General features: G+C 49.8%; 2 protein-coding genes across 2 annotated transcripts; one reads left to right on the top strand and one right to left on the bottom strand.

Moving 5' to 3' along the window:
• Positions 1–376: 376 nt before the first annotated feature.
• Positions 377–3,161, top strand: LOC101978984 (prostatic spermine-binding protein-like). Its single transcript, XM_005350221.1, has 3 exons — positions 377–431; positions 542–644; positions 2,675–3,161. Exons 1-3 carry the CDS (start codon positions 377–379, stop codon positions 3,159–3,161), a joined length of 645 nt encoding a protein of 214 aa, XP_005350278.1.
• Positions 3,162–6,109: 2,948 nt separating this feature from the next.
• Positions 6,110–11,086, bottom strand: LOC101979268 (prostatic spermine-binding protein-like). Its single transcript, XM_005350222.1, has 4 exons — positions 11,020–11,086; positions 10,803–10,908; positions 8,055–8,479; positions 6,110–6,138 (listed from the first exon to the last, which is right to left on the bottom strand). The coding sequence occupies exons 1-4, from the start codon at positions 11,072–11,074 to the stop codon at positions 6,110–6,112; spliced, it is 615 nt and encodes a 204-aa protein (XP_005350279.1). The 5' UTR covers positions 11,075–11,086.
• Between the last annotated feature and the right edge of the window lie 281 nt (positions 11,087–11,367).

Raw genomic sequence — 11,367 nt, forward strand, 5'->3', positions numbered from 1 at the left:
GGTTGAGCCCGATAGAGACTGAACCATGAGGGACAGATGGAGAGGTTTGGAACACGGGGCTTCTCCAGGAGAAGCTTTAGACTTTGGGGAGCCCAGGGTAAGGTGACATCCTGGGACCTCTTGCTGAGAGCTTAGTTAGAATGCTAGCACACTGGCATTGGGGGCTCTCAGTGTGGGCATGTGGGTGAAACTGTCTTTGGGTTCTTCTGAAACCTTTGGAGCACATGGGAAAAGAGAGTTCCCAAATGCTCCGTTGTCTCAGTCTGGGTATTGGGATCCCTTAGATCTGATGTCTTTTCCTCAGAGCCTTCTTGAAGACTTGCCATCTTCCTGTGACTTCCAAGCCCCAGGCTTGTGCCCCAAACCCTCAGGAGCCATGCTGCTGCTGCTGACCTTGGCCCTCCTTGCTGGCCCCACCTGCAGAGCCCAGAGTGAGTCCTGAGCCTCCTTTGTGGCCTTCACCTCCTCCATCCTGTCCTAGGCGTAAGGGCCTCTGAGTGAGGGAGTGACCCTGCATCTTCTTCTGCCTCGCTTTCTCCAGACATACTGGACAATAAAATTGGTACCTATTTCTACATTTGCAGTGAAGATCAGGGTGAACTCAAAGGCATCCGGGTCTTCTCGCCTTTTTATGGATTTGTCGGGTGAGTAGCGCTCTAGCTCCTAGTGTCCCTGCAGTGCTCCCAGTGGTACCCACCTCCATGGCTCATTGGCTGGAGCCCTTAGAGGATTCACTGAATATATAACCACTTTATTTCCCAGAATCCTCTTGGCCTCTACTTCTCCAGCTTGAGCTGAATTAGCCTACACAGAGCTGGGATACTCAGGCTTGGGTTAGACTGGACAGTCATCAGGTGCAGGCAGAGAGGAACCTCCATCTTTCTGGTTCAGGAAGAATCACAGAGGATGAAGGGTCCCTTCTCCACATAGTGCTGGTGGCCTTAGTGCTCCTTGGTGGTGACACAAACTGATTCCATGGTCTAAGAGATGTCCCTGCGTCCACAGGACATGAAATGTGCAGGTCACTCTGCCACTCTAGACCTCTGCTCTGCTCCAGAGAGCCCAGCCATTCCACAGGGACAGGCCAGATCATGACTGTCCTCACCACTGTCTGCCTCATGAGCTCTGTTGTTCTCCTATATGCCGCCATGGCCTTGTGTTCCCGGTGCCAAGCTTGGTAACTGGAAGCACAGTGCCCAAGGTTAACAGAATTTCAGATGCACAATGAATATTCTTTTAGTGTGTCTCCTGTGCAATACTGAGGTCATCTCAGTCCTTAAGAAATCCATGTCAGGTGATGTGGAGAAGGCTGGCAGATAAAGTGTTTGCTGTGCACATATGGGGCCCTCGGTTTGGGTTCCCAGAACCCACGTGGAAGCTGAGAGCAGCCATATGTACATTTCAGACATACAGCAGACAGACAGACACACACCACACACACAAGGACAAACACACATGCTCTCTCCTCCCTTACATATACAATCCAGTTTGGAAAATATGTATAAACGGTGCTAGGGACTGAAGCTGAGACGTACCGCTATGCTTGTCTGCAGCCATCACTTTCCTTAGACAGGACCTCACTCTCTATCCCAGGCCGGCCTTAAGCTTAGAGTCCCCCAGCCTCGTCCTCCCTACTGCTGGAGAGCATGTGGCTCTCCTTTGAAAATGCACTATTGGAGCCTGGGCTGGTGGTCCAGTCCTGTCATCCCAGCTCCCCGGATGCTGATGCTAGAGAATATCAAACGTGAGGGCAGGTGGTGCTGCAGAGCCACCTCGGGCCCTGTCTGAATAGAAAGCAAAGAGAGGGTTGGAGCCCAGCATGGTGGCTCATGTCAGTAACGTCAGAACTCAGGGGGCTGAGGCAGGAGGATTTCCACTGTGAAGAAGTTCAAGGAAATCCTGGCTACAGAGTGAGATCATGTTTTAAATAAAACAAAAAAAAGGGGGGTCAAAAGAAACAGTGAAGGCGAGAGACAGAGTCAGGGTGGGGAGGTGAGATTGCATACCTGAGTGGCATGTGTGAACCCCGGCTTTGATCCCCACTGCCACTAAAATAGTGAAGGGTGGCAGGATGGCTCCGTAGGTGACAGTGCTGGCCATCCTTCCTGACCACCTGAATGTGATCCATCTAACCCATACGGAAGAAGGAGAGAATAAATTCCCAAAAGTTCCCTTTAGACCTCCATAAGGCCCATGGGACACACACACCTATATGGACAACCAAGGGAGCAGACCTGGTCTCACTGGTTTCTGTTCCCCAGAACCACCTGCCGCTCAGGTCAAGGTCCATCTCTGGTCTACTGGCCTGAGCAGAAAGGTCTCAGTGGTGGTTTGCTGACTCATTTGAGGCCGACAAGGGAGGAGGTCCAGAGGGAAAATTGAGTTGGGCAGACACCAAAAGATTCAGGCTCAGGATGGGCTGCAGTGGCAGAGCTATACACACAGATGCCTTACATGGGCCAGACTCTCTGATCACTCATGGGGAGAGATGTGTCCCCAAGAGACAGAAGTTGGAAGATACCACAGGCTACAGGACAGGCTGACAAGCAGAACACCGAGTGACATGCTATCTGGAGACCGAAGTATAGGCTGGGAACCAGGACAGCACACAGCTTCAGGAAAGAGCTGGTGCTCCTAAGCACACAGCACTTTGACTGAGTCTCTCTCTCCCCAGCATCCAGCTGCTGTTTGGTGAACAGTGGAGTCCCATCTACGGAGCTCAGTCATCAAATCAGCAGAAGTACCTGCTGAGTAAGGGTGAGCGTGTGATTGCTGCGGGCACTAACGATGGCATCTGTGTGCGTTACCTGCATTTGGTGACCAGCAATGGGTGCGAAGCCACTCTGGGTACTGAGAGGGACTATTTTCCCCTCCGAGTCACTCGTGGCTCAGGCAAGCACGCCCTGACGATCGAGGGCAAGTACACTTGCATCACCGCGCTGAACTTCAAGTGGGGACACAGCCCCGAAGATTCGATCTCGGGGAAGCCAGAAGACCAGATGGTCAATTTGTGCGGTGCCAAAGAGGACGGTGGGGGCAGTGATGAAGATGAAAGCAATGACAGAGAAAATGCTCAAAACAGCAACAATAAGGGCAGCGATGACAGTGGTGAAGGCAGCAAGGGAGCCTGCAAAGATGGCAGTGTGGGCAAAGGGAGCTAAGGTCCAGACAGGGAGGACCATTGCCCTAGGCTGCTCAGAGCTCAGTCCTGCACCCTCAGCCAAGCTTGCCCACCTGAAGGGGCCAGTATACCAAGTGACCCTGGGCAGGAGGAAGCAAAGCCCACATGGCCCTGTGTCTCTGTGTCCAATAAACTCTGTGCATCTATGTGAGCCTGAGTGGTCCTTGTCACCAAATGGGATGGGTTTGAGGTCCCCCAAAGCCTCCTTTTCCTCCCCATGTCTTGGACCTACACCTGTGCACTGAGTTAGGATTGCACAGGAAGCCCCTTTGTCAACTAAGCAGGACTGAGGTCCCAGATGAGGGCAGCATCCAGCCACTGCTGGATGAGCAGCAGTGTGTGCTGACCAGATGGCAGGACTGGTTTTGCAGTGCTCCTAACTGCTGAGCCATCTCTCCAGACTCCAAACCTTGAGTCTTGGCCACCAGACTCAACCCAAACAGGGAACAAGTTGAGACTTGGTTTGTTTCCAGCACCAACATGGTGGCCCACAAACATCTAGACCTCCAGTTCTGGGGCTCCTGACACCTTCTTCTGGCTGCTGCAGACACCAGGCACACATATGGTGCACATAAATACATGCAAGCAAAACACTCACACATATAAACCAATAAAAGCTTTAAAAATTTAAACAAACTCCCTGTCTTAGGGTTTCTGTTATTCTGAAGAGACGCCATGGCCTAAATCTTATAAAGGAAAACATTCAGGTGGGGCTGATTTAGTTTCAGAGGTTTAGCCCTTAACTATCATGGCCGAAACATGGCAGGACGCAGGCAGACATGGGGCTGGAGAAGGAGCCTAGAGTTCTACATCTTGATGAGCAGGCAGCAGGAGGAGAGAGGGACACTGAGCCAGGCTTGAGTTTTGGAGACCCCAAAGCCCACCCCCAGTGACCGGCTTCCTCCAACAACGCCATTCTCCCTCAAACCAACACATTCTTATTTTATTATGACTCAATTTGCCCGTGGTTAAAGTCTAAAAAACATGGCCTGGCATTGGGGCACACACTTCAATCCCAGCACTCAGGAAGCAGAGGCCAGTGGATCTCTGTGAATTCCAGGCCAAACTGGTCTACATAGTGAGTTTCAGGACAGCCAGGGCTATGTAGGGAGAACTTGTATCAACAAAACCAAACAAAAGGATTAACAAAATGCAAGGTATTATGTTGATTAGACATACATTCTTTGTCTTTTAAGTCTCTGTCACTGGGCGGTGGTGGCGCACGCCTTTAATCCCACGTTCACAGAGACAGGTGGATCTCTGAGTTTAAGGCCAGCCTGGTCTACAAAGTGAGTTCCAGAACATCCAGGGGTATGCAGAGAAATCCTGTATTAAACCATTTTCCAGAAACCTGGACAACTCACTCAGACCTTCTGAGCTTTGAGCTTTAAACTGTTCTTACTTTTGTTTTCATCTTTCATTTTTAGTCTCCAAAAAAATCTTATTTTATTATATAAAATTTATCTTTATTTTTAAAATATATTTTACCTCTGTTCTAGAATTTTCTATCTCATTTATTATTTGTATTATTACTATTGTTATTTAATTTCTGTAAATAAAGATTGGCTCCAAATTATATACATGGTACATTTTCTTCATTCTTTTTAAGACAGGGTTTCTCTGTGCAGTCAAGGCTGTCCTGGAACTCACTCCGAAGACCAGGCTGGCCTCAAACTCACAGAGATCCACCTGCCTCTGCCTCCTGAGTGCTGGGATTAAAGGAATGGGCTACAGCCACCTGGCTACATGGTACATTTTAACAAAGTATGATCAACTATGTACGTGATGTCAAGCTTTCAAAACCTTCTCTCATACATTACATCCTTACCACAGGGTCCCATCCCTCCATGCCTCCTAGTCCCTGCCCCCAACCCCTCTACCCCAGATCCAATGCTCCTTCTGTTTTCCCTCAGAAAAGAGCAGACCTCACAGGGAAACACAGCATAGCAATTACATAGCAGTCAGTCAAACACAGCATAGCAAGTTACAATACGACTAGATACAAACCCCCATATCAAGGCTGGACAAGACAACCTAGCAAGAAGGGGTCCCAAGTGCAGGCAAAAGAGTCAGAGGCAGCCACACTCCCACTGTCAGAATTACATGAAGTCCCACAAGAACACCAAGAAGCTTCACAACCATAACATATATGCAGAGAACCTAGCTCAGACCCATACAAGGTGTGTGATTGTTGCTTCAGTCTCTGTGCACCCCTATGAGCCCTGCTTAGTTGATTCTGTGGGCTGTGTTCTCCTACAATACTTCCTTCCCTCTTCCATGGCATTCCCAAATGGCTGAGAAACACTTAAAGAAGTGTTCAACACCCCTAGCTGTCAGGGAAATGCAAATTAAAACTATTTCGTTACTCCATCTTCCATTTGTTAGAATGTCTAAGATCAAAAACCCAAGTGGCATTTCATGCTGGGAACACTTCTCCATTGCTGGTGGGAGTGCGAACTGTACAATCACTATGGAAATTAATATGGCAGTTCCTCAAAAAACTGGGAATCAATCTACCTCAAGACCCTGTTATACCACTCCTGGGCATTTACCCAAAGGACGCTCCATTCTACGAAAGAACACTTGCTTAACTATGTCCATTGTGGCTTTATTGATAATAACTGGAACCTGGGGACAAATAGATGTCTGGCAAGCAAAGACTGGATAAGAAAATGTGGTACATTTACACAATGGACTATTACTCAGGTGTTAAAAGGTGACATCATGAAATTTGCAGACAAATGGATGGAACTAGAAAAAAATCATCCTCAGAAAGATAAACATGGCATGTACTCACTTATAAGTGGATATTAGCTATAAGATATAGCTAATAATAATAAAGAATACCCATGCAACAATCCACAGACCCAGAGAGGCTAAATTATAAGAAGGGCCCACAGGATGCATGGGTCTCCCTGGGAGGAGGAACTAGAATGGATTTTGTAGGTGGACTGGGGCTGTGGGGATGGGAACAAGGGGGGTCAATCCAGGGATGGGGTGGAGAAAGATGACTGGAATTGAGGGGTTATGGAATATGGAATATGGAGACCTATGCAGTGGAAACTCCCTGGAATCGAGGAGGGTGACCCTAGGAAAGACTCCTAGCAATGGGGGGTATGGAGCCTGACCAGCTATCTTCTGTAGCCAGGCAAGGATGTCAGTGGTGGGACACCAACCCAACCACAAAACCTTCAACTTGTAATTTGTCCTGTCTGCAAGGACAATGGTTCTTCAAATCCCCCAATAGTGAGGAACTCCTGTTCTCTTCTCCCATTGGCTAGGACTTGCCCCATTCCAAACTCCCCGCCCTACTGGTTTAGGACACAGAGGCTCGTCTGATGGATAATTTGGGACTTGAGACAGCCCCTTTTCTGCCCCTGGGCTCAGTCACATGGCAGACTGTAACTTTCCAACAGACCTGCCACCAGCTAAGGAGAGGGGGGCTCAGTGTCCCTGCCTGTCTGACGCTGATGAACTCCTAGTGACCTCATATAAAAATGAATGGACATGATCACAGTCCAGCTGGCCTTGGTGAACTCCCATTAGATCAGTCACACTATTTCAGTGGGTGGACGCACCCCTTGCAGTCCTGACTTCCTTGCTCATATTCTCCCTCCTTCTGCTCTTCATCTGGACCTTGGGAGCTCAGTCCGGTGCTCCAATGTGGGTCTCCGCCTCCATCTCCATCCATTGCCAGATGAAGGTTCTATGGTGATATGCAAGATATTCATCAGTGTGGCTATGGGAGAAGGCCAGTTCAGGCACCCTCTCCTCTGCTGCCCAAGGACCTAGCTGGGGACATTTCTTTGGACATCTGGGAGCCGCTCTAGAGCCAAGTCTCTTGTCAACCCTAAAATGGCTCCCTTAATTAATATATCTTCTTTCCTGGTCCCATATATCCACTCTTCCTCCATCAGACCGGACTCTCTGAATGTGGCTGACAATGAGAGCCGACTGAGAAGCCAAAGATAATGGCACTGGGTTTTGATTCTACTGCATGTACTGGCTTTTGGGGAGCCTAGTCTGTTTGGATGCTCACCTTCCTAGATCTGGATGGAGGGGGCTTTGGACGTCCCAGAGGCAGGGCACCCTGACTTCTCTTAGGACTGGAGAGGGAGGGGGAGGGGAGAGAGTGAAAGGGAAATGGGAGGAGGTGGAAAATTTTAATAAATGAATAAATAAATAAATAAATAAATAAATGTAACAACTTACTGCTTACACAGGCAGCTAGCTTTGTAAGGGAGGATAGTGAGCAGGACCGGAGAAGGGAGAGGACGAGGCATCTGGAGAATGGGGTGATCTGGAGAGGAGCACCTGCTCAAATATAGTTAAATGGGAGCACTGCAAAACCAGACCCTGCCATCTGGTCAGCACACACTGCGCTCTCCTTGCAGGCCCAGTGCAGTGGCTGGATGCTGCCCTCATCTGGGACCTCAGTCCTGCTTAGTTGACAAAGGGGCTTCCTGTGCAATCCTAACTCAGTGCACAGGTGTAGGTCCAAGACATAGGGAGGAAAAGGAGGCTTTGGGGGACCTCAAACCCATCCCATTTGGTGACAAGGACCACTCAGGCTCACATAGATGCACAGAGTTTATTGGACACAGAGACATAGGGCCATGTGGGCTTTGCTTCCTCCTGCCCAGGGTCACCTGGTATACTGGCCCCTCCAGGTGGGCAAGCTTGGCTGAGAGGAGGTGCTGTGTGAGGGTGCAGGACTGAGCTCTGAGCACCCTACTCCTCCTGCTCATCTTCCTCCTCCTCCTCCTCCTCCTCCTCCTCCTCCTCCTCCTCCTCCTCCTCCTCCTCCTCCTCCTCCTCCTCCTCCTCCTCCTCTCCTCCTCCTTCTCCTCCTCCTCGTCATCACTGTTCTCACCATCGTTGTCGTCGTCATCATTGTCATCGTCGTCATCTTTGTCCTTGTCTTTGTCAGCTTTCTTCTTTTTGGAAGTGTTAAGGCTGGTCTTTGGATTTCCTGGAAGTTGCGTGGAGCCCACATCCTGGGGACCATGTGTCCATTTGAAGCCCATCCCCTGGATGCAGATATGTGGTGTATACATGCCATTGACAGTCACTAGATGCTTGTCTGGACCTCCACTGTTATCAAATGGTTTGCCTCTGTTAAAACCAAAGGTAAACTCGGTCCCCTGGTTGGTAGTGAAGGTCAGGGAACACAGGCAGTTTGCCTCTTTGCCATGCACCTTTATCACGTGCTCTCCGTCCTTCAGCTGAAAGTCTTTATAATCCAATGAGTTGCTTCCGTAGACATCACTCCAGTGACTGCCGAACTGCAGCTGGATGCTGGAGGGAAATCAATCAGCGCACCCTCAGGAGTGCCTGCTCTTCCTCAAAACCAGCCCTGTCCTGGTTCCGTCTCCAGAAGTGCCTGGCTCTGATATGGCAGCCTGGAGTTCTTCCTACCATATCTTCCAGACTCATCTCTCCTCTCAGGCATCTGTGCCAGGGCAGCTAGCTCTAACCCTGCAGCTAGCTCTAAGCCTGACTCTTTTGCAGGGTCTGCCCAACACACAGTTACCCCTCTGGAGCCTCCTCCCCTGTCTGCCCCAAATGAGGCAGCAGTCACTGTGAGAACCCTCCGCTAAGGTCAGCACAGTAGAGACGGATTCATAGGCAGAGACCAGAGAGGCAGGTCTCTCCTTGTGTTGTCAGGTGGGAACAGGGGGGCCCTGGAAACTGCTATGTGATGCAAAGCAGAAAGATGACCCCTCCCCCAAGTCTTCTAGACCATTGCTAATGCCAGCTTCTTCCTTCTATTGCGAGATGAGATGTGTATCCAATCAGACTCCATATAAAATGCAGGAAGGAGCTGGCAGTGGTGGCACGCGCCTTTAATCCCAGCACTCGGGAGGCAGAGGCAGGCGGATCTCTGTGAGTTCAAGGCCAGCCTGGTCTACAGAGCTAGTTCTAGAACAGGCTCCAAAGCTACAGAGAAACCCTGTCTTAAAAACAATAAAAAAAATATGCAGGAAGGCTATCCAGTTCAATCAGAATTTCAATAGTCGTAACTTTCAGTGTGAGTATATTTTATGCTACATGGTTTATTTGATTATTTTTGACATTGATTTGTTATTTATTTTGTGCATATGTGTGTATGTCTGTATTTATGTGTGTGTATTCCTGTAGCATATGCCAAGGTTTTAGTGAAGGGAGAGGAGAACCATTGGGATTTTGTTCTCCTTCCACTATGTGGGTTCCATGACTCAAACTCAGGCCAGCTTGGCCAGCCAACACCTTTCCCTGCCAGAGCCATCTTGCCAGCCCTTCCTTCTTTAGCGGTCCTGGAGACTGAACCCAGGGTCACACATGTGCTAGGCAAGCCACTAAGCTTGCTCTCTTTTTTGCCTTTTTATTTTATTTGAAACAGAATTCCCTTGAACTTCTTCACAGTGGAAATCCTCCTGCCTCAGCCCCGAGTTCTGACGTTACTGACATGAGCCACCATGCTGGGCTCCAACCCTCTCTTTGCTTTCTATTCAGACAGGGCCCGAGGTGGCTCTGCAGCACCACCTGCCCTCACGTTTGATATTCTCTAGCATCAGCATCCGGGGAGCTGGGATGACAGGACTGGACCACCAGCCCAGGCTCCAATAGTGCATTTTCAAAGGAGAGCCACATGCTCTCCAGCAGTAGTGAGGACGAGGCTGGGGGACTCTAAGCTTAAGAGCAGCCTGGGATACAGAGTGAGGCCCTGTCTAAGGAAAGTGATGGCTGCAGACAAGCATAGCGGTACGTCTCAGCTTCAGTCCCTAGCACCGTTTATACATATTTTCCAACCTGGATTGTATATGTAAGGGAGGGATGCATGTGTGCTTGTCCTTGTGTGTGTGCGTAGAGGCCAGAGGGAAATGCTGGGTGTCCATCACTCTTCATTGTGGTGTGTGTGGTGTGTGTGTGTGTGTGTGTGTGTGGTGTCTGTCTGTCTGCTGTATGTCTGCAACGCACATGCTGCTACTCTCAGCTTCCACGTGGCTTCTGAGGACCCAAACCAAGGGCCCCATACATACACAGCAAACACTTTATCTGCCAGCCTTCTCCACATCACCTGACACGGATTTCTTAAGGACTGAGATGACCTCAGTATTGCACAGGAGACACACTAAAAGAATATTCATTGTGCATCTGAAATTCTGTTAACCTTGGACACTGTGCTTCCAGTTACCAAGCTTGGCACCGGGAACACAAGGCCATGGCGGCATATAGGAGAACAACAGAGCTCATGAGGCAGACAGTGGTGAGGACAGTCACGATCTGGCCTGTTCCTGTGGAATGGCTGGGCTCTCTGGAGCAGAGCAGAGGTCTAGAGTGGCAGAGTGACCTGCACATTTCATGTCCTGTGGATGCAAGGACATTTCTTAGACCATGGAATCAGTTTGTGTCGCTACCAAGGAGCACTAAGTGGAGAAGGGACCCTCCAGCCTCTGTGATGCTTTCTGAACCAGAAAGGTGGAGGTTCCTCTCTGCCTGCCTCCCTGATTACTGTCCAGTCTAACCCAAGCCTGAGCATCCCAGCTCTGTGTAGGCTAGTTCAGGTTAGGGATCTAGACCATCCACAGGAGCAGGCACAACTGGGAAGTGCGGGAGCCAGAAGTCGGAAGCTACTCACCCCATGATGCACTTTGCTATTGTTAAGTAGACCCGGATGACCTTGATTTCACCCTGATCTTCACCACGAATGTAGAAATAGGTGCCAACTTTTCTGCCCAGTATGTCTGGAGAAAGCGAGGCAGAAGAAGATGCAGGGTCACTCCCTCACTCAGAGGCCCTTACGCCTAGGACAGGATGGAGGAGGTGAAGGCCACAAAGGAGGCTCAGGTACTCACTCTGGGCTCTGCAGGTGGGGCCAGCAAGGAGGGCCAAGGTCAGCAGCAGCAGCATGGCTCCTGAGGGTTTGGGGCACAAGCCTGGGGCTTGGAAGTCACAGGAAGATGGCAAGTCTTCAAGAAGGCTCTGAGGAAAAGACATCAGATCTAAGGGATCCCAATACCCAGACTGAGACAACGGAGCATTTGGGAATTCTCTTTTCCCATGTGCTCCAAAGGTTTCAGAAGAACCCAAAGACAGTTTCACCCACATGCCCACACTGAGAGCCCCCAATGCCAGTGTGCTAGCATTCTAACTAAGCTCTCAGCAAGAGGTCCCAGGATGTCACCTTACCCTGGGCTCCCCAA

Source organism: Microtus ochrogaster, chromosome 7, assembly GCF_000317375.1.
Source record: "Microtus ochrogaster isolate Prairie Vole_2 chromosome 7, MicOch1.0, whole genome shotgun sequence".
Taxonomy (NCBI): Eukaryota; Metazoa; Chordata; class Mammalia; order Rodentia; family Cricetidae; genus Microtus; species Microtus ochrogaster.

What these genes read in the sequence shown, in the direction of transcription:
- LOC101978984 (XM_005350221.1), top strand. Translation starts at nt 377, where the DNA reads ATGCTGCTGCTGCTGACCTTGGCCCTCCTTGCTGGCCCCACCTGCAGA. An exon ending in CCCCACCTGCAGAGCCCAGA is followed by an intron (nt 432 to 541) that starts GTGAGTCCTGAG and finishes CGCTTTCTCCAG; the next exon opens with ACATACTGGACAATAAAATT. An exon ending in CCTTTTTATGGATTTGTCGG is followed by an intron (nt 645 to 2,674) that starts GTGAGTAGCGCT and finishes CTCTCTCCCCAG; the next exon opens with CATCCAGCTGCTGTTTGGTG.
- LOC101979268 (XM_005350222.1), bottom strand. Translation starts at nt 11,074, where the DNA reads ATGCTGCTGCTGCTGACCTTGGCCCTCCTTGCTGGCCCCACCTGCAGA. An exon ending in CCCCACCTGCAGAGCCCAGA is followed by an intron (nt 10,909 to 11,019) that starts GTGAGTACCTGA and finishes CGCTTTCTCCAG; the next exon opens with ACATACTGGGCAGAAAAGTT. An exon ending in TGATGACGACGACAACGATG is followed by an intron (nt 6,139 to 8,054) that starts GTGAGAACAGTG and finishes CCATCCCCACAG; the next exon opens with CCCCAGTCCACCTACAAAAT.